The 23,241-nt window shown below is 40.7% G+C and overlaps 2 protein-coding genes across 2 annotated transcripts in view; one reads left to right on the forward strand and one right to left on the reverse strand.

Moving 5' to 3' along the window:
* LOC122556201 (glutamate-rich protein 6-like) overlaps positions 1–10,596 on the forward strand; it is a 67,882-nt gene extending 57,286 nt beyond the window's left edge. The window contains exons 13-16 of the mRNA XM_043702749.1: positions 1,010–1,095; positions 2,864–3,019; positions 8,167–8,392; positions 9,957–10,596. Coding sequence (XP_043558684.1) covers positions 1,010–1,095; positions 2,864–3,019; positions 8,167–8,392; positions 9,957–10,190 — 702 coding nt within the window. The 3' untranslated portion in view covers positions 10,191–10,596. The remainder of the gene's footprint in view (positions 1–1,009; positions 1,096–2,863; positions 3,020–8,166; positions 8,393–9,956) is intronic.
* A 5,562-nt stretch (positions 10,597–16,158) lies between these two features.
* LOC122556204 (thioredoxin reductase-like selenoprotein T) overlaps positions 16,159–23,241 on the reverse strand; it is a 36,197-nt gene continuing 29,114 nt past the window's right edge. The window contains exons 5-6 of the mRNA XM_043702752.1: positions 21,619–21,774; positions 16,159–18,333 (exon numbers count right to left, since the gene is read on the reverse strand). Of these exons, the coding sequence (XP_043558687.1) occupies positions 21,650–21,774 (125 nt within the window). The 3' untranslated portion in view covers positions 16,159–18,333; positions 21,619–21,649. The remainder of the gene's footprint in view (positions 18,334–21,618; positions 21,775–23,241) is intronic.

Raw genomic sequence — 23,241 nt, forward strand, 5'->3', positions numbered from 1 at the left:
CTGATTCCCACCCATTGATTGAGACTGCACTGACAATGTTGGTGTAGAGCAGTCTGATCCAATTGCAGATTCCCTCCCCAAAGCCCATTTTGGAGAGAACATCTCTCATATACGTGTGTGGTATCCTGTCAAAGGCTTTCTCCTGGTCCAGGCTGATCAGGCAGGTGTCCAACCCTCTGTCCTGCACGTAGACGATCGTATCCCTGAGGAGTGTGAGACTCTCAGCAATCTTCCTGCCTAGTACAGCACAGGTTTGGTCAGGGTGAATCACCGACCCTAGAGCAGACCTGACACGGTTGGCAATTACCTTTGACAGAATTTTGTAATCCGCATTCAACAGTGTGATTGGTCTCCAATTTTTGAGTTCCTCCCTTTCCCCCTTCAACTCGTAGATGAGGGTGATGATGCCTTTCCTCATGGATTCACTCATGGTACCTGCCCGAAGAATACTGACATACACCCCCAGCAGGTCCTGGCCAATCAAGTCCCACAGAGCGGAACAGAGCTCGACCGGTAAGCCCGTCGCTTCCAGGAGTTTTATTCTTTTCAATGGACTCGAGGGCCTTGGTCAGCTCGTCCAGAGATAGCGTCTGGTCCAGCCTCTCCCGTGTTCTGTCGTCTAAGACCTCCGTGATAGAGGACAGGACATCTGTTTAGGGTGATTGGTATCAAGTTCAGAAAACTATCAGGGAGGAGTTCAATGTTTTACTGTTCAATGACCATTAAATGTTGTAGCTGGTAATGGTGAGGGAATGTTTGATCGGCAGTGGGATCTTCTCTCTGGCATTTATTATGATGTTACTATGGGTAGTGGCCAAAAGCTGAACCAATTTATCTGAAATCCCTCCCAATTTATGAATGTTAAACTTCTTAAAACAAAAACATCAACACCTTCAGCAAAACAGTGACTCAAACAAACCAATTGAGTGTTCACTATCTCTGTGAAGTTTTAGGATTAATGTAGAGACTGCAACCTTCACCTTTGTTTCATGTTTACTTTTGCACAAAGGATCTTCACTCATCTTTCATGGTGAAATACTACAAGAACGGGAATAAGTTTCTTACTGCTTTCCCAGACGGAATGGCTCAAGTATTGTATCCTTTGTGAAAAGTGAATTGTATTAGATGCAGAATGCATTTTATTGGGGGAGCAAACATGCAATATTTCCCTCCAAGTGATGCGGTGAAAATTCTGATAAACACTTAGAAGAATATTATTAAGCTGGAGAGGGTTCAGAAGAGATGTTGCCAGGTATGGAAGGTTTGAGTTATAAGGAAAGGCTGGGACTTTTTTCGTTGGAGCACAGGAGGATGAGAGGTGATATTATGGAAGTTTATAAAATAATGACGGGTATTGATAAAGTTAATGGTAGCTATCTTTTCCCTATGATGGGGGATTTCAAGATTAGGGGGCACATTTTTAAGGTGAGAGGAGAGAGATTTGAAAAAGACAGGAGGGGCAAATCTATTACACAGAGGGTGGTTCGTGCGCGGAATGAACTTCCTGAGGAAGTGGTGGATGTGAGTAAAATTACACTGTTTAAAAGATATTTGGATAAGTATGTGAATAGGAAAAGTTTGGAGGGATATGGGCCAGGAGCAGGCAAGTGGGACTAGATTAGTTTGGGATTATGTTTGGCATCGACTGGTTGGACCGAATGGTCTGTTTCCATGCGGTATGACTCTATGGTTCTATAAATTATTGAGTACACTTCATTTGCCTGTCTTTTCTCCCCTCCTTGTTTTTAAGGGTTGGCCTGTGAACTTCCATGAGATTGATCCACATTTGTGCGTAAAGTACTTCAGTACTTTGCCAATACTTCCAGCAGGGTAGCTGACCCAGAGATGCCCCGCACCCTCTGCCTGTTGTCAGGCATATCGCAAGGATTTACCAGCTGACGATCCATCTGTGGGGCCACGTGACAAATACACCTCCTGCAGAAATACACCCAGTGGGGCCACTCAGTAATATCCAGCCCAACGTCCACCGGTTTCTGGTGGCAAGGAAACATAGGCAGCATAAAACAGGTTGGCGATCCTCTGCCAGTCTGCTACCTACCAGTGCCAAGGACTGATTTCAGCCCCAGTCCTCCTGCTGGTTGCTTTCACAGCATCTATTCAAATGCTTTTTCCCGCCAGGTTGGAAATGTGGATCTAGGTGGGCAGCCTGTGGGGTGCTCGGATATTGCAGGATAACCCTTTCCTCAGTCAACCTCCAGGGACTCATACTTCCTGGCAAGGTTCACTCGGCAGCAGCATGAGACGGTAGGCATAGAGTGCTGCAGATGTTAGAAAACTGAAAGAAAAGCAAAAAATGGTGGAAATACTCAACATGTTCAGAGGTGAGTTGAGGATTATCAGGTCAGCTATGGTTTTATTGAATGGTGGAGCACATCTGGTCTTCTGAAGAAAACTGTAGATTTCAGGTTGGAGAATGTGAGAACTGCAATTGCTGGAGATCAGAGTTGAGAGTGCGGTGATGGAAAAGCACAGTAGGTCAGGCAGCATCCGAGGAGCAGGAGAATCGATGTTTCGGCCACAAGGGCTTTTGCCTGCAACGTTGATTCTTCTGCTCCTCGGATGCTGCCTGACCAACTGCTTTTCCAGCACACACCCTCCACTGCAGATTTCAGGTTGTCAGGACCGACGATGAGTTGTGGATCAAAGATAGGATCCTTCGTTGTTGGTCCTGAAGCCAATTGTTGCACTGCCACTGCTGTCCTCGCCAGGAGGGTTAGCATTCACCAGACTGACGTTCAAACTCGCATCAGGCAATGTATCTACCTTCCCAGGAGTTTCAAGCCTTCATTTCAGAACAATAACCTGAAGGTTTGATTTGCCGTGTTTCCTTAACAACAATCAGTTATCCCTCTGGAAATCTGGCAGTTCAGATTTTTACGGACAAGCAGAAGAAAATTAACTGCATTGTGCTGGAGGACAAAGCCGACGAGCCAGCAATTCAGGCAGTGTTTTCCTCCTATGGCAGGTGTACCTGCTACCATCCGAATGGAGTCATCTGGTAGGTCACATCCTCCCTATAATTAAACCACATTGAAAATCTTATCCTTTCCAAAGATTTAAGTATCTTTTTTATTATTATTCATTCATGGGATGAGGGTGTCGCTAGCCAGGCAGCATTTATTGCCCAGCCCTAATTGCCCAGAAGGCAGTTAAGAATCCACCCCATCGCTGTCTGTCTCGAGTCATATGAAGGCAAGATCAACTAAGGATGGCAATTTCCTTCCCTAAAGGACATTCATAAACTGGATGTGTTTTTCCCAACAATTGGCAATGGATTCATGGTCTCTTAATTCCAGATTTTCCATTAGACTCTTAATTCCAGATTTTTTTAAAAATATGAATTCAAAACCCACCATCTGCCTCAGCAGGATTTAAACCTAGGTCCCTAGGACATTACCCAGGACTGTGGATTAATAGTCCAACTATAATACAACTAGGCCATTGCCTCCCCCTATCGGTGGGCATGTTGCTGTACTACTTTGCTGGAGTTGTTTGTTTATTTGATTGTTGGTTAATTAATTGTTGCAAAGACAGTAGGGTGGCAATGGCCGAGTGGTATTATTGCAAGACTGTTAATTAACAGACCCAGATAATGTTCTGGAGCAACAGGTTTGAATCCTGCCACAGCAGATGGTGGAATTTGTGATTCAATTTAAAAAGAAATCTGGAATTAAGACTCTAATGATTGGCATGAAACCATTGTCAAGTGTCGGAAAAACCCATCTGGTTCAGTAATGTCATTTAGGGAAGGAAATCTGCCATCTTTACCCAGTCTGTCTTACAAGTGACTCCAGACCCACTGTAATGTGGTTGATGCTTAACTGTCCTCTGGGCAATTAGGGATGGGCAATAAGTGTTGACCTAGCCAGTGATGCCAACACATTGTAAATGAGTTTTTAAAAAAACTATTTATAATTTCAATTCTGTCTTTTTTCTAAAAATTGGCTTCTGTTTCCAAAATAATCGATTATATCAATGTATTTTAGTAAGTAACATTGAAACATCATCTTAACTATACTTCCATTATTCCATGCACCTGTTTGATGCTCACCAACAAAGTTTCTGTTAAGAGATGGGTGAGATGGTGAGAAGGTAGACAGAATGATGTTTTAATCATCCATCAACTTCTAAGAGGACCACTTCCATCCACAAGAGCATCAATTACTTCAGAAACATGGTCAGTGTAGTAGCTGGAAATGATGAAGTGGGTCATCCTCCGGGTAGGAGAAAGTGAGGACTGCAGATGCTAGAGATCAGAGTCGAAGAGTGGCACTGGGAAAACACAGCCGGTCAGGCAACATCCGAGGAGCAAGAGAATCGACATTTCAGGCATAAGCCCTTCATCAGGATTCCTGAAACATTGATTCTCCTGCTCCTTGGATGCTGCCTGATTGGTTGTGCTTTTCCATCATCCAGATGGGTGAAAGTGGAAGGGTTCACATCAGGAAAGTGACATGGCATTGTTTATTAAAAATCAATTTTGGATCGAGACCCATATATAAAGGGCCAAAGCAGGGCCACAGTAGGAACTTGAGTGTGATGGTCTGTGGATCCAAATGATTGGCAGGACTGTGGCTATTTTCCTTGGAGCATTGCAGGCCAAGGGACAACCTTATAGAGGTTTATAAAATCATGAGGGGCATGGATGGGGTGAATAGTCACGTTCTTTTTCCCAGGATATAAGAGTCCAAAACTAGAGGGCATAGGTTTAGGGTGAGAGGGGAAAGATTTAAAAGGAACCTAAGGAGCAACTTTTTCACACAGAGGGTGGTGTGTGTGTGTGTGGAATGAGCTACCAGAGGAAGTGATGGAAGCTGGTACAATTACAACATTTAAAAGGATTTAGATAGTTATATGGAAAGGAGGGATATGGGTCAAATGCTGGCAAATGTGACTAGATTAATTTAGGATATCTGGTCAGCATGGAAGAGTTGGACTGAACGGTGTGTTTCCATGTTGTACATCTCTATGACTCTCTTATGACTAGATTTTCGTAATAAATGAGATCGGTGGTGTGTGTGTGTGTTTGTGTGTGTGTAGGTGGCGCAGGGGCAGGGGGGTGACAGTGGAGAGAAGATGTGCCTCTTATTACTGATGGTAATAGTGAACAAGGCAGATCTCAGAGTAAAACTTAACAGATCTTAAGCTTAATTTTTGTCAGTTGGTTAACATGGCACTTAGTCAGTAAACTATTCACACGTGGCTACCAATGTTCCTTAATAAACGAACACAGGTTTATTACATCATAGAAATGTTACATGTATGATAGCTAATCTTAACATAAACAACAAATTTTCAGCCTTTGTTACCCCGGCAGTATCCTTTTCAGATACTCAATCTGAGAGAAGTAGCACTTCTAACTTTAAAATTCTTACTTAACCGACTCTTTCCAAATTTTCTTTTTGGACTGCTGAAATGTTTTAAAGATTTCTGTCTAGTTTGGATGGCCTGGATTCCCTTTCAGTTTTGACAGTCAAGATATTTCTACAAACATTCACAGCCTGAAGATTCTACCAACCTAAAAAATGCCCTGCTGAAAATTGAGTGAAAATGTTTCTTCTGAACCAGCAGCCCCAACCATTTTCTTCTGTATGTCATAAATACAGCAGTGTAAACACTTCATTGATTAACATCATAGGTATCTGGCTAGGCACTTACTAAATCACACGATTTATTGGAAATTATGTATTTACGTTACATTTCCAAATGACTTTCCAATCTGTTAAAGTCACCTTCTCAGAACTGAAACTAAAACCCTTTTGCAGCTGTTTTTTTTAAATATCCAAATTTTAAAATGAGGGTAACATATATTACACACATTTATCAGACCAGAGGTTCCATTAGGTGTTCTTCCATCAAATTTGTAAACCAACAACGTCACCTTGGCAGAACTGCAGGTTAGCAACTTTCCAGAACAAAGGTTCGAGTGAAAAGTTTGAGTTTGGAAGGTACAGGTTACACAAGAATAGAGGATTAAACTCATCAGCAATTTTAAGGCAGCTAATTAAGAAACAATGACTTAAATGAATGAACTACATGGACAAATGTACAACCTGCGACAGGCAAGAGTCGGTTTATCAGTCTGCAAGGATCTAAGAGATAGGGACGGATGGACCAGTAATACAAAGTGAGTCTTGGTCTCCATGGCTGGTGATCGTAGTCACTTCTGCTTCTTACCAAAGTGTGAAGGAATTCTTTCTCCATTTTCTTCTATCTGTGAAAGGCTGCAATCATAATAGATTAAGAAATTCTCCCAATTTGCTTATCTTCCCTTTCAAGGGCCTGTTTCTAATTTATTCTCAGATGGTTTGTTTCAGCTCATGAGAGCCCACCTTATCAGGAATGTCAGCCAGAGACATTGAGAGATAACAGGCCCATGATATGTTTTTCAGCCAGCATGCATTCTTCATAATAGGCAAACTTCTTAAGATTTTATAACATTATTACACAACAATGTCTTACACTGCTGGTTGGATGTGCATGACAATGCCAGAGAAGAGCAGGGAGCTGGTATCCAAACCAATATTTATTCTTCAACTAACATCAGTGAGAAAGTAGGTTGTCAAGTCATTATTACAGTGCTGTTTGTGGGATCTTGCTGTGCACAATTTGGTTACCATTAATTAGTTTAATGGTATCCTCAGGTAGTGAATGATATTACATAAAATCCAACTTCTCTCAGTATAATGAAAGGTTATTCTACAGTATCTTATTGAGACCATACCTGGTACATTCTAATCAGTTCTTATCTTATGTGAGGAAGGATGTTCTAGCTATGGAGTGTGTGCAACAAATGTTTACTTGACTGATTCCTGGGATGGCAGGACTGACGTATGAAGAGAGACTGGACCAGTTAGAATTATGTGCTGTACAGTTAAGAAGAATGAGAGTGTCTCTCATATAGACCTGTAAAATCCTAACAGGATAAATGCAGGGAAGATGTTCCCGATAACCAGGAAGTCCAGAACTAGGGCCACAGTCTAAGAAAATGGAGCATGCCAATTAGAACTGAGATGAGGAAGAATTTCTTCATCCAGAGTCTCGTGAACCGGTGAAATTCTCTGCCAAAGAAAGCAGTTGAGGTCAAAACATTGAATATTTTAAGGAAGAATTAAATATAGTTCTTAAAGCTAGAGGGATCAAAGGTGTGGGGAGAAATTGGGAATAGGGTACTGAGTTAGATGGTCTGCCATGATCATTTTGAATAGCAGAGCTGGCTCTTAAGGGTCGAATGGCTTTCTCTTGCTCCTAGTTTCTGTTTATCTCTTAGAATAATGTTATTAACTCTTAATATAATGAGGGGTGATCTTATAGAGGTTTATACAAATCATGAGGGATATGGATAGGATGAATAGCCAAGCTCTTTTACCCAGGTTGGGGAAGTCCAAAACTAAAGAGCATAGGTTTAAGGTGAGAGGAGAAAGATTTAAAAGGGACCTAAGAGGCAATATTTTAACGCAGAGGGTGATGTGTGTCTGGAATGACCTGCCAGAGGAAGTGGGAGGCTGAAACAATTACAACATTTAAAAGGCATCTGGGTGGGTATATGAAAAGGGAGGGATATGGGCCAAATGCTGGCAAATGGGACTAGATTAATTTAGAATATCTGATCAGCTTGGTCAAGTTGGACCAAAGGTTCTGTTTCCAGGCTGTACTGCTCAATGGATATCTGGCCTGTGTTAGTTTCTGGTCAAGCAATGTCTTGACTATAAAATTCTTATCCTTGCTCTCAAATCCTCTGCTAAGTCTCCCTATATCTGTAGTCTCATCCAGCCCCACAGTCCTTGAGATATCTACGTTGCTCTAATTCCGACTATTTGTGCACTCCCAATTATAATTGCTACATCATTGGTGGCTGTGCCTTCAGTTGCCTAGGTGTCAAACTACAACTCTCTATTTCTCCACCTCACTTTCCTCCTTGGAGACATTTCTTAAAATCCACTTCTTCGATCAAGCTGTTGTCATCTGAGCTGATACCTTTTTACTCGGCTGAATGTCATATTTTGTGAAGCACGCAAAACATTTCATTAAGTTACAGGCAGAACATAAATATAAGTAGTTTTTGTTGAAATTCTGTGTATATATGTATAGATAACAGATGCATGTTTCTTTAGGTGACATTTCTCATACTTCTCTTATACACAGGATAAATATAAACGCATTGGGTGGCCACTATTTGGATAATCAAGGCACGCGAGTGAGGCGTTGGTACTGGAGAGACCGTTTGTCTCTTGGCTTCATACCTTTTAAACCAATTTTCATATCATTAAATGAAAACATTGGTGTTAGGATTATAGAGCAAGAACGGATTTTCATTACTTTTCTGGCAATGGGGAAGCAAGCAAGGTTCAAAGTGGGAACAAAACTGAAGGTAAAACAGTTTGCTTAATTTTCAACCCTGTGTTCATTTCTCCCAGGTCCTCATTCCAAATCCTCCAATACTTTGATAGCCACAGCAACAGTTCAGTAATTTGATAATATAAGATTGGAAATGAAGAAATTTGCAATTTGTTTAGCTATTTGGAGTACTGAGAGCAGATCTGGGCACGACATTAAGCGGCTGTAGTGGACTGCGGTCAGAGAATTACAGCACAGAAACAGACCCTTCGATCCAATTTGTCCTTGCTGAGCAGATATCCCAACCCAATCTAGTTCCACCTGCCAGCACCTCCCTCCAAACCCTTCCTATTCATATACCCATCCAGATGCCTTTTAAATGTTGCAATTGTACCAGCCTCCACCACTTCCTCTGGCAACTCATTCCATACACATACTACCCTCTGTGTAAAAACGTTGCTCCTTAGGCCTCTTATATCTTTCCCCTCATGATTTTGTAAACCTCTATAAGGTCACTCCTCAGCCTCTGACACTCCAGGGAAAACAGCCCTAGCCTGTTCAACCTCTCCCTATAGCTCAAATCCTCCAACTCTGGCAATATCCTTGTAAATCTTTTCTGAACCCATTTCAAGTTTCACAACATCCTTCTGATAGGAATATTCCAACAGTGGGCTGACCGATGTCCTGTACAGCCGCAACATGACCTCCCAACTCCTGTATCAGCCTTGATCTTCGTAAATGGCAGACGCGGGCAGAGTGACCTGATCTTGTTCCTTATTCATATGAGGAGGAAATGGATGTAGTGGTAATATTACTAGACAAATAATCTACAGGCCCAGACTGATCCTGTAAAGAGACACAAGTTCCAATTCTGGAATTGAAATTTAGTGTGCTGTATTTGTTATTCCATTTGTTTCACACACAAAAGCACTGAAACTGGAATAGATCATTTAGAAAAGTGTGTTGATGTAAATATTAGCAAAAGTTGCACATTTCAGCTTTGCCATTTATCTAATGGCTATACGGTACCCAACATCAGCAAGAACGTGTTCACTTTGATTTTCATGTGGCAGACTGCTGCTGAAAAATATCCGAACCCAATCAATATTCTTGTTTCCGAAGAACTATAAATGAATGCTGGGGATAGAAATACAGCAGATTTAATAACAGATAGACCCTTTACAATCAGTTTTACAGCTTGGCCACATGTTAAGATTAAGCAAAATGCAATATTCGCAACTTCCACATCGGAGTCTAACAGTCCCATTAGAATACCTACAGTGTGGAATTGGCCCAACAAGTCCACATCGACCCTCCGAAGAGCATCCACTCAGACTCATTCCCTTACTCCTGTTACTTTACATTCCCCCTAACTAATGCACCTAACTGGCATATGCCTGGGCAATTTAGCATGTCCAATCCACCCAACCTGCACATCTTTGGACAGGCAGATACAGGGAGAATGTGCAAACTCCATGCAGACAGTCACCCGAGGGTGGAATCGAACCCGGGTCCCTGGCACTGAGAGGCAACAGTGCTAACCACTGAGCCACTGTGCCATATTAACTATATCTTCCTGTTTGCTTTCTTTCACTCAGTTCAGAAAAACATCAAAGCTATCCCTTATAAGCAATCTGATAACAGAGGATGAGCTTCTCCTTCAGGCCAGCCAGCTGAAGGTTCGAACAGCGATCAACAAACTGTGCATTGCTCTGAACTTTCCAAGTAACGACCCAGAAAAAATTCCACTTCCACTTTATCTTACTTCTCAACAACAGAGGCTCTCCCAACTCCAGGAAACTATTAGGATGGAAGAAATTGCTAAGATGTAAGAAAAGTCACCTGTGGAATACAGATGAAGATACAGAATTTGACAGTACAGTTTCTGTATGGGGTCAGGGCTGTGGTGGGATGATTGTGTGGATTATATAAGTTTTGAATTTCAATTTGGACTAAAAGATATCAAAATTGAAAAAAAAAATCTGTTACTCTCCCAGTGTTGCACCTGGGAGTAACATTGGTTAAAGTAAGGAGTCTGACTTAAGTTGAAGGTCCTGTCCCTCCTTTTTAAGTCAGACCCACAAGTTTTTCATTATACCAGAATGGAGGTGTTGTCTTAAATCTTACATGCTGTCATTCTTACAATGTATCAGGTTTATTATCAAGATCATGAACATTTATATTTCAGACAATGTTTGGGTAAATTAATATAATGCTAATGTTATTTCATCAGTTTAAAACCAATCTCAATAAAATTTAGCATCTTTCTACAGCTGATTATTTTACAAAATGCATTGTTTGTGTTATTCCACTTGGAGTCTGGAGTTTTACCAGAGAAAGGTACTAGTAGAAAGGAATTCAAGAATAATGCTAACAACAGCAGATGTATAGAAATGGATCAATAAACAATGAAGCAATAAACATTTCTAATAAAACAAAGATGAATTCATCTGAGGGCAGAATTAGGAGTGTTTAAGATGCCAAAATGATACTAACCATTACTTGTTTCAATTTCAGCAAGTTAGGTGTTTTAATTGATTATGATTTTCCAGTTAGCACAGATGCTGGATCAATGGCTTGTGATACAGTGATGCCAGTAGCATGACTTCTCATACTGACTGAGCATACTATGAGGAACTCTCCTTTTCCATCTCTCCCCTCGCCTGAGGCATAGTGACCCCTCAGGTCAAACCACCACCAGTCGCCTCTCTCTAATGAGAGAGCAGCCTTATAACCTGGCTGGAATATAGGGACTTTTATCTTTCATTTTCCATTGCAAATGCAATAGACCCTTTCGCCAGTCTCTTGATATTGCACTTACTGCTACAGATTACTTTCAAACTCCATCTCAACAGTTCCTCCCTCCTTCGAAGCTCACTGACACAGCTAAGGTACTGAAATGTAGTTACATTTTAATAAATGTTTAGACCGTGAATGTTACTGGCAAGTTAACTGGAGTCATCAAAGCTAACCAACCTAAGTGCCCAAACACCATCTGGTTACGAACTGGCATGTTGGCAGTGCATTTACTAAGACATTGCTGTAGCCTGTTAGATATAACATCTTATCTATATATAATTAATATTCCTTCCGCAAAGGAACAGGCACTTTGCTCGTTAACAGAACCAGCTGATATAATGATGCCGCTATTTGTGCATTAAAAAAAGTTTTAGCAGTTTTAAAGTTGCGATACAAAGCAATATTTTTTCACAGATGAATTAGTTTTTCCCAATCTCTTTGATGGAACACTTTTTGCAGATGCAATTTGATGCTGGTGTCATTGGGCCAAAGGTTAACATTTTTTCCATGAAGCTACAAAATGTTCCGTTTCATTCTAATATACTGATGCAAAAAAAGCACGTGAAGGTTAGAGGAGCAAGTTGGTTTCCTCAAAACAAGCACATCCTTTTGAAGATCTCAGAAGACACAACATGCAAGGATGGAGCAAGTGATGGCCTAGTGATATTATCACTAGTCTATTCATCCGCAGAGGAGAAAGTGAGGTCTGCAGATGCTGGAGATCAGAACTGAAAATGTGTTGCTGGAAAAGCGCAGCAGGTCAGGCAGCATCCAGGGAACAGGAGAATCGACGTTTCGGGCATAAGCCCTTCTTCAGGAATGAGGAAAGTTTGTCCAGCAGGCTAAGATAAAAGGTAGGGAGGAGGGACTTGAGGGAGGGGCGTCGGAAATGCGATAGGTGGAAAGAGGTCAAGGTGAGGGTGATAGGTCAGACTGGGGTGGGGGCGGAGAGGTCAGGAAGAAGATTGCAGGTTAGGAAGGCGGTGCTGAGCTCGATGGATTTGACTGAGACAAGGTGGGGGGAGGGGAAATGAGGAAACTGGTGAAATCCGAGTTCATCCCTTGTGGTTGGAGGGTTCCTAGGCGCTCTTCCTCCAACCGTCGTGGTGTTGTGGTCTGGCGATGGAGGAGTCCAAAGACCTGCATATCCTTGGTGGAGTGGGAGGGGGAGTTGAAGTGTTGAGCCACAGGGTGGTTGGATTGGTTGGTCCGGGTGTCCCAGAGGTGTTCTCTGTTTAATCATGTTTATTCTGACTGGTCAAAATCAAACCATGTTTTGTGCTTATATTACTTTATCAATGTTGATCATTTCTTAAAGCTCAAACTTTAGATTTTTGTATTTATTATTTGAAAACAAAGAATGGGAGGCTGTGACATTGTTACTATGTCACTAGATTTGCAATCCAGGACCCCAGGCTAATGTCAAATCCCTTCATAGCAGATGGCAAATTGTGAATTCAATTTTAATAATCTGTTAACACAAGATGACAGATGAATTGTACAAAGCCAGTAACGTCCTTATTCACCCTAATCTGGTTATATATCAGGTGGAAAGGGTACAGTACATTAACAACACTAATTTTAGAGTAAAGGCAAGAAAACACATTTATAAAATAGCTAATTGCACACAAAGTAATAAATTCAACTCCATTCTGCTACTGTTGGTTATGACAAATTAAAATCTTGGACAATTTTGGCATTTAAATAGGCACAGATCAGTACAGGTGGCTTGATGAGTGCGTAGAAGGATCAGTTAGGAAATTTGCAGATGATATTAAGGCCAGTGGAGTTGTGGATAGTGCCGAAGTATGTTGCAGGTTATAGAGGGGCATAGTTAAGCTGCAGAGCTGGGCTGAGAGATGCAAATGGAGTTCAATGAGGAAAAGGTTGAGATGATTTCAGACATTTCAAGAATGCATACAGTCCCTTCCTACAATTCACATGGACCGAGGAAACACTGGGTAGTTGCACAATTGAGCAAACAAAAGACAAGCTGCAAATTAACCCTTTAGACACAAAGCAATTAAGATGCGAATGAGATAAGGCAGTCTATTGCAGTTTATAACAACAAAGAATAAATTTAAACTGAGCATTTAATAGGGAAGCAGACATTACTGGGAAATACATTTTCTTGGTATTAGGCAAGAACTTTCAAAGCTGAAAATGCGTTGCTGGAAAAGCGCAGCAGGTCAGGCAGCATCCAGGGAACAGGAGAATCGACGTTTCGGGCATAAGCCCTTCTTCAGGAACTTTCAGACATTGGGTGTGGATGTTTGCAGGTAAAGGGACAGCTGGAAATTGGGAAGCCTTCAAAATTGAGAGGAGTGTCCAGAGAAAGTATGTTTCTGTTAGGGTGAAAGGCAAAGCTAGCAAGTGTAGGGAATACCGGGTGACTAGAGAAATTGAGGTTTTAGTCAAGAAAAAGGAAGCATTTGTCAGGTATAAACAGCAGAGATCAAGTGAATCCTTAGAAGAGTATAAAGGCAGTAGGAATAAACTTAATAGGGAAATCAGGAGGGCAAAAAGGGACATGAGATAGCTTTGGCAAATAGGGTGAAGGAGAATCCAAAGGAATTCTATAAATACATTAAGGACAAAAGGGTAACTAGGGAGAGAATAGGAATCCTCAAAGATCAGCAAGGTAGCCTTTGTATGGAACGGTAGGAGATGGGAGAAGATATTAAACGAGTATTTTGCATCAGTGTTTACTGTGGAGAAGGACATGGAAGATACAGAATGTGAGGAGAAAGATGGTGACATCTTGAAAAATGTCCATACTACAGAGGTGGTGGTGCTGGATGTCTTGAAACGCATAAAGGTGAATAAATCCCCAGGATCTGATCAGGTATACCGTAGAACTCGATGGGAAGCTAGGGAAGTGAAGCTGGGCCTCTTGCTCAGACATTTGAATTATCAATAGTCACAGGGGAGGTGCTAGAAGACTGGAGGTTGGCTAATGTGGTGCAACTATTAAGAAAGATGATAAAGAAAAGCCAGGCAATTATAGACCAGTGAGCCTGATGTTGGTAGTGGGCAAGTCGTTGGAGGGAATCCTGAGGGACATAATTCACATGTATTTCGAAAAGCAAGCACTAATTAGGGATAGTCACATGGCCTTGTAGTGGGAAATCATGGCGCTCACTAGGTTGATTGAGTTTTTGCGAGTAGCAGCGAGGAGGATTGATGAGGGCAGAGTGGTGAATATGATCTATATGAACTTCAGCAAGACGTTTGACAAAGTTCCACATGGTAGACTGGTTAGCAAGGTTAGATCACATAGGAGAGAGGGAGAACTAGCCTTGTGGGTAGAAGACAAAGGGGGGTGGTGGATGGTTGTTTTGCAGATTGGAGGCCTTGACCAGTAGTGTACCACAAGGATTGGTGCTGGGTCTACTGCTTTTCATCATTTATATAAATGATTTGATATGAACAGTTAGTTAGCTGGCAGATGATAACAAAATTGGAGGTGCGGCAGACAGCAAAGAAGGTTACATCAGAATACAATGGGATCTTGATCACATGGACCGATGGGCCGAGGAGTGGCAGATGAATTTTAATTTAGATAAATGAGAGGTGTTGTATTTTGGAAAGGCAAATCAGAACAGGACTTATACACTTAATGGTAAGGTCCTGGGGAGTGTTGCTGAATAATGAGACCTTGGGAGTGCAGGTTCATAGTTCCTTGAAAGTATAGTCTCAGATAGATAGGTCAGAGCATTGAGTCTAGGACTTGAGAGATCATGTTGCGGCTGGAAGGATATTAGGCCATTTTTGGAATAGAGTGCAATTCTGGTCTCCAATATAGCTTGGATGTTGTGAAACTTGAAAGGGTTCAGAAAATATATATACAAGGATGTTGCCAGGGTTGGAGGGTTTGAGCTATACAGAGAGACTGAATAGGCTAGGGCTGATTTCCCTGGATCATCAGAGGCTGAGAAGTGACCTTATAGAGGTTTATAAAATCATGAGGCACATGGATAGGGTAAATAGAGAATGTCATTTCCTTGGGTTGGGTGTGAGTGGGTTGGATGTAGGGAGATAGGGGGAAAGAGTCCAGAACTAGACAGCATAGGTTTAGGATGAGAGGAGAAAGACCTAAGGGACAACTTTTTCACGCAAACAATGGTGCATTTTTGGAATGAGCTGCCAAAAAAGTGGTGGAGGCTGGTATAATTACAACATTTAAAAGGCAACTGGTGGGTACATGAATAAGAAGGGTTTAGAGGGATATGGGCCAAATGCTGGCAGGTGCGACGAGATTAACTTAGGTTATCTGGTCGGCATGGATGTAATGGACTGAAGGGTCTGTTTCCATTCTGTATAACTCTGACTCTTTCCACCTTTAAAAACCATTCTTGAATAGCACCTGGCTAATATGAAACATCTCATTCGTTAAATACAAATAGAATTTGTTCTTTAAAATTTGCAGCCCTTACTTCAAAGATCAACATTTCAAGGTCAGTAATGGAAACATACTCCAAGTAATTTTTCCAGAATACCCAAGGCAACAGAGATAAGGAGTTTCATGTTTGAGGTATGATTAGACAGGGAGCAAGGGGTGACCAAGTTTAAAATTCAGTACCACCAAAATCATTGCAGTTTCAACTCACCTTATTGACACACCCAATACAACGTGGTATTGCCAAGCTCGTTACAGCTAGAATAATCAAAAAGCGACTGCCTTGTCCGGACAAAAGCAGAACCACAAGATGCAACTCAGATTTTGGATGCAATGTTTAAATACATTAAGAATGAACACTCCACCTGCATGGCTAAATATAAAACACACTAATTTACCTTGTGTTTGACTATCTCAGTAAGCAAGCATAATCATGGATTAATCAGTTTCTCAGTCTGAATTTGTGTTAATAGCAGGTTAGCTAGTACAGGGTAAAAAGCATCAGCTTTTTGATAGAGAAAGAACAAAAAAGAGAGACAAAGATAAATGTCACTTTTTCCCCCATTTACTTGTTTTAGAAAAAGCACTATAACTCAAGCATCTTGGTGAAATCAATGCCCTTGTGTTTCAAAAGCAGACTTTATTGAAAGGTTTGAGAAGAAATTTACGAAAGATGATATTGTGTAACTTGTTCTCAAAAGATGAGGATGCAGAACAAGATAAGAAAGATGGTTTAGGCAAGTCACAAATGTTGTTTCAGATAAAGCAAGGAGGAAAAAATTTCCAATTAAATTCAAAGAGCAACACAACACATGACTGTTCAAAATACACTCAACAAGATATTCTTACATCATGTGAATTCAAAGATTTAAAGTAATTCAAATCTTTAAGCAGTATGAGGAATAATGACACTTTTTTCTCATTTATGTATGGAACTATGGCTAAAGAGATTTTTTTACTAAAGGAAATGTATCAAATACTCTTTAAAAATAAAGTCCATTTTCTAATGAGTTTAAGATAGAACAGAATGCACAGATACATACAGTTTGAAATAATCCATATTGAAGAAATTATTATAGATCAAGAAAACTAAAGCTGTGAAAGTCACATGCTGGCAATCTCATCTTAAATCTTTCAGTGCTGTGACCAAGTACAAAATAATTCTTTTGAAAATCTGATACATTAAAATTGAAATTTTACTGCAAGAAGAGTAACTTTATGATTTGTGCTGATTTATTTTATGTTGTTTATCTTTGTTCCTCACCATTGGAACTCACTCATCACTCCCACCCACTCTCAAAAAAGTCATGGTGAGGAAGAGAAATCTGTTGAGAATTCATGGGAATGATTTTGAGGGCTGCCCACATTTTCTTTCCATCTATCCCTCAAAGTTTAGTAAGTGGTAACCAATAATTCACTGAATTGATATATTTTATGTGCTATTTGATATTGCAAATTGATACAGATAGAATGTTGCCCAGAAGTATTTTAACTATTTAATTGGGACAATGTGCATCACCTCTAATTTTAGCGCAGTGCACCCCACAAAGGTAGTTAGGGAATGTTGTGGGTGTTTACCCTTTCACCAAAACATAGCAGGCAAATGACGAGATTCACAAAAAACAAAATGAGACATCAGAAAATAAAACTTAGTAAAATTTTTCTTCCGGTAAACAAATAATCAAAGGCAGACAAGAAAATAAAATTTCAAAGCGCTGCAATGGCATTATCAAATTGAATTTTGGCCAAAAATGTTTACTCCATTTTATTTCAAACTAAATTTCAAAAGTGCTGGCCACGTGTGATTTCTTTTTGTTCCCCTTACAAATGAGCTCAATGGGCCAGTTTATAGTTGATCCAAAGTTGTCATGGACTCAATATGTATTCCAAATAGGTTTGAGACACTTGACCTCTGCATCATCTTTTGAATTCCAGTTTCATCTTTTCACTGCACAGTGTGTAAAATTTGGAATTTTCATTCTTATATGCTGGTTCTCCAATTCAAGGCCCAGAGATCATTTTTGTGGTTATATTATTCCATGCAAATCAGACATATTTAACCGGGCTTTTATGTAGCATTCCACCAGCACTCTCTTTTGCTACAAGGCTAGTTTCACCTCCTGAAGCAAGACTCTTTATGCATCAAGTCTTTTTTTAACAATATTGTATGAACTGAAATGGCCATTTTCTCAATCACGTGAAAAATAATATTCAGGCTACTTGGAAGCTCTAGAATAGGGCATAACAAAAAAAAAACTTTTTCCCTGTTGGCAAATATTTCAGTGTATGATTTCAAATTAACAATACTCCTACTAGGTACAAACATGTCAACCTTAATCTCCTACATAGTGTGGATTTGACAGGTTTACACCAGGGCTACAGGTTAAACGTGCCTGCATTTAAATTATAATTAAATTCTAAATTACAATATCAAACATAAAATTTATAGTATACCACTCATTTAAAACACAAAATAACAGAACTGTTATTTGCCATCTGTATTATTTCATTAAATGTCACCATAAAGTCATATTAAATTACATATAAAAAAGAAACTATGTTCATATTACAATTTGATATATGTGCAGTACACTACAAGGTGAACATGATCAGTGTATCTGAGCATTGAGGTCCTTTCCAGTTTTCAGAGGAGGTTTTCAAAGGACCGGTATGACTGATGGGGAGCATCCAGTCTGCACAAACAGTCAGTGCTGCTTTAAGCGCAGTCCTTCATAATCATCAGGCTTACCATTCTTAGAAAACATCCTCTAAAATACCTGCAAGACAAAAAAGGGAGAATAAGACATGAGAACATTATCTGGCATCATTCAACAATTAAAGGTGCAAAACTTCGTTACTCATTATCCATTCACCATAAAATACAAGAATGGTTTTAATACATTGAAAACTTTGATGATATTTTAATCGGTAGTTAGTAATTAAATTAGCTAAATATAACACATCTCTCATGCAGCTGCCTGTGGATAGCAGGCAATATGTCATCTTAGTTCAATTGGTTGCATGCCCATCAGAATCAAGGCCTTTGAAAAGGTGCCACACAGGAAGCTACTGAGTAAGATAAGGGGCCATGGTGTTGGAGGCAAAATGCTAGCATGGATAGAGGACTGGTTGTCTGGCAGAAAGCAAGGCTCCTTTCTCAGGGTGGCAGCTGGTAAGTGTTGTTCCGCAAGGCTCAGTGTTGGGACAATTTTTCACTTTATACATTAACGATCGAGATGAAGGAAGTTGATTGAGTTTTTTGAAGAAGTAACAAAGAGGATTAATGAGTGCAGAGCGGTAGATGTGATCTATATGCACTTCAGTAAGGCGTTCGACAAGGTTCCCCATGGGAGACTCGTGAACAAGATTAGATTTCATGGAATTCAGGGAGAACTCGCCAGGTGGATACAAGACAGGCTCAAAAGGTAGAAGACAGAGGGTGGTGGTGGAGAGTTGTTTTTCAGACTGGAGGCCTGTGACCAGTGGAGTGCCACAACAGTCGGTGCTGGGTCCACTACTTTTCATCATTTATATAAATGATTTGCGTGAGAGCGTAAGAGGTAGAAGCTAGTAAGTTTGCTGATGACACCAAAATTGGAGGTGTACTGGACAGCTAAGAAGGTTACCTCAGATTACAAAAGGATCTTGATCAGATGGGCCAATGGGCTGAGAAGTGGCAGATGGAGTTTAATTCAGATAAACGCGAGGTGCTGCATTTTGGGAAAGCAAATCTTAGCAGGACTTATACACATAATGGTAAGGTCCTAGGGAGTGTTGCTGAACAAAGAGACCTTGGAGTGCAGGTTCATAGCTCCTTGAAAGTGGAGTCGCAGGTAGATAGGATAGTGAAGGCAGCGTTTGGTATGCTTTCCTTTATTGGTCAGAGAATTGAGTACAGAGTTGGGAGGTCATGTTGCGGCTATACATGACATTGGTTAGGCCACTGTTGGAATACTGCGTGCAATTCTGGTCTCCTTTCTATCAGAAAGATGTTGTGAAACTTGAAAAGATTCAGAAAAGATTTACAAGGATGTTGCCAGGGTTGGAGGATTTGAGCTATAGGGAGAAGCGGAATAGGCTGGGGCTGTTTTCCCTGGAGCGTCGGAGGCTGAGGGGTGACCTTACAGAGGTTTATAAAATCATGAGGGGCGTGGATAGGATAAATAGACAAAGTCTTTTCCTTGGGGTGGTGGAGTCCAGAACTACAGGGCATAGGTTTAGGGTGAGAGGGGAAAGATATAAAAGACCGAAGGGCAACCTTTTCATTCGGGGGTGGTACGTGTATGGAATGAGCTACCAGAGGAAGTGCTGGAGGCTGGTACAATTGCAACACTTAAAAGGCAACTGGATTGGTATATGAATAGGAAGGCTTTGGAGGGATATGGGCCAGGTGGGACTGGATTGGGTTGGGATATCTGGTTGGGATGGACGAGTTGGACTGAAAGGTCTGTTTCCGTGCTGTACATCACTATGACTCTGACTCTATAACTTAGGGCGTTCTGGCTAAGTTTGCTGATGATACAAAGATAGATAGAGGGACAGATAGTATTGAGGAGCTGGGTGGCTGCAGAAGGATGTGGACAGGTTAGGAGAGTGAGCAAAGAAGTGGTAGATGGAGTATAATATGGGAAAGTGTGAGGTCACGCACCTTGGTAGGAAGAATAGAGGCATGGACCATTTTCTAAATGGGGAGAAACTCCAAAGTCTGAAGTGCGAAGAGACTTAGGAGTTCTTGTCCAGGATTTTCTCAAGGTAAACTTGCAGGTTGAGTCAGTAGTTAGGAAGGCAAATGCAATTATGACATTTATTTTGCGTGAACTTGAATATAAAAGCAGGGATGTACTTCTGAGGCTCAATAAGGCTCTGGTCAGGCTACATTTGGAGTATTGTGCATAGTTTTCGGCCCCAAATCTCAGGAAGGATGCAATGGCCTTTGAGCATGATCAGAAGAGATTCACAAGAATGGTCCCAGGAATGGTTTGGAGATGCCGGTATCGGACTAGGGTGTACAAAGTTAAAATCACACAACAGCAGGTTATAGTCCAACAGATTTAATTGGAAACACTACCTTTCAGAGCGCCGCTCCTTCATCAGATGGTTGTGGACTCCACAACCACCTGAAGGAGCAGCGCTCCGAAAGCTAGTACTTCCAATTAAACCTGCTGCTCTATAACCTGCTGTTGTGGGATTTTCAATTTGGTGCCAGGAATGAACAGCTTAACATATGAGGAATACTTGAGGACTCTGGGTCTGTACATTGCTGGACTTTTGAAGAATGAGAGGGAGATCAATTTACAGAATATTGAATGGTCTGGAAAGAGTGGATGTTGGGAAGATGTTTCCATTGGTAGGAGAGGCTTGGACCCAAGGGGACAGCCTTAGAGTAAAGGGAAGATCTTTTAGAACAGAGATAAGGATAAACTTCTTCAGCCAGAGTGTGTGGAATCTATGGAATTCACTGCCACAGAAGGTTCTGGAGACCAGGTCACTGAGTATATTTAAGACGGAAATAGATAGGTTCTTGATTGTAAGGGGGATCAAGGGTTACAAGGAGAAACTATTCAGCCATGATTGAATGGCAGAGCAGACTTGATGGGCTGAATAGCTTAATTTCTGCTGCTACGTCTTATGGTCTAATCGGAAATACCGCGTTTGGCAGTCACTTTTTAAAACCTGAACGCTAAATGACTATAAGCACAGTCTTTCAGACAAAACACAAAGTTTTCTGGCTAATCAGGAGAAACACAAGATTCATGGATTTTTCAAAACTGTTTGCCTCCACATCATGCCTGCTTAACCTGTTCCATTTACAGTCTTCTAATCACCTTCAAATGCTTCTGCTCAAATTCCAACATTTTTTTTTCCCTTCTAAAGCTATTTCTGTAACAGAGAATTGCTTCAGAATCAAGTTTGCAAATTTTTCAAGCAGTATAAATTAAACAAAGTTAACTAAGAAAACTATTTCTATAATAGTAAAATACTCTAAGACTGAAATGATTGATGAAAGGATAAAGGATCTTTCATTTGCTGAATAAAATTATACGTTTGAAAGGGATACTCACAAAAAAGGCTATTCAATGCCTTAAGATCTAGCTAAGATCGATGCAGTGGGATTGAATCCATGTGTACATTGAGCTTCATTTCATTGTCCAGAATTTGCACAAGCTGTTGCATGGATGGAAGATGGCCAGACTCTAGTTTGGACCATACTGGAACATCTAAAGAACAGTAGAATGAAAAGCTTCTTAAACATAAGTTACCAGTACTTTGGGTATGACTGTATGAGGAAGAGCTTCAAACTACACAAACAGAATTTACAACTCTCACATAAAAGCCACGTCATTATATTCCTGAATTTTTTAATTGTGGGATGAAATGGGAAAAGAAAGGTTTTTGAAACAAAAACTTGCTGAAGGATTACTTCATGTTTTTGAAAAGAAGTAACCTGACAGTCACCACAAACAATGTTTACACAGAAGCTAGGTGAAGTAGTAGACAAACAAGATGAGCTGGAGCTAACGGCGTGTACAAGTCAGCTGGCAACAAATAGCTGATTGCTTTGCGGACTAATGACCATTTACAGATGACAAACGCCTTCTGCCTGCAAGATAACTGAACAGCTCAGGGCTGCGATTAAGGCAGGGAGAAGCCATCAGATCTCCACCAGCTCAAGAGTTCTTACTGCTCTCCGCAGTAAAAGCCACTTTAAGCCTGAAGAAACCCAGTTTATATTTTACTTCAATTGCTATGAACTGTGACTTTCAATTAGTGAGTCAGAGATAAATTACAAGTGTGAACCAGTCAACATGTGCCTTCTGCTAAAAAGTAAAAGGATCAGAGAAGAAAGACAGGGAAGCCGAATTCTGATCAATACAAGAATGCTGTCAGATCTCATCAATAGGGACCACTGAACCACTTCCCTAATTTTTCCCTCCATCCATAGCACACGTTTTTCTTTCCTTGTGCACAGGTGAAATTTATAATCTGATTAGAGTATTTTAACCAGGTGAGTTATATTGTGACAGTACTTGAGTCCATTTACATGCAATAAGTAGCAATTCTTGTTAAATACAAAGTTAAAAATCACAACACCAGGTCATAGTCCAACAGGTTTATTTGGAAGCACTAGCATTCAGAGCACTGCTCCTTCATCAGGTGGTTGTGGAGTATAAGATCATAAGACACAAAATTCATAGCCAAAGTTCACAGTGTGATGTGACTGAAATTATATATTGAAAAAGACCTGGATTTTTTTTTAACGCTCTCCTTTTAGAATGACCATGTTGGTTTCAGTTCTTTCATACGTAAATCGCAGAACTTTTTTGTTACATTCTCAAGTGAACATTAACAATTGGCGTCATGTCGGCCCAGATAATGCACTGAAGGTGTGAGGTGCCCTGTGTGAGGCTGTCTGGGCCACAAAATGCAGACTGATTGTAATGTAAAAAACGGATTTACAGAATCTTACATGGATTCATGCAGTTTTTGAGCAAAGAGGGTTACCTCAGATTACAACAGGATCTGGACCAGATGGGCCAATGGGCTGAGAAGTGGCAGATGGAGTTTAATTCAGATAAATGCAATGTGCTGCATTTTGGGAAAGCAAATCTTAGCAGGACTTATACACTTAATGGTAAAGTCCTAGGGAGTGTTGCTGAACAAAGAGACCTTGGAGTGCAGGTTCA

Source organism: Chiloscyllium plagiosum, chromosome 13 (assembly GCF_004010195.1).
Source record: "Chiloscyllium plagiosum isolate BGI_BamShark_2017 chromosome 13, ASM401019v2, whole genome shotgun sequence".
NCBI lineage: Eukaryota > Metazoa > Chordata > Chondrichthyes > Orectolobiformes > Hemiscylliidae > Chiloscyllium > Chiloscyllium plagiosum.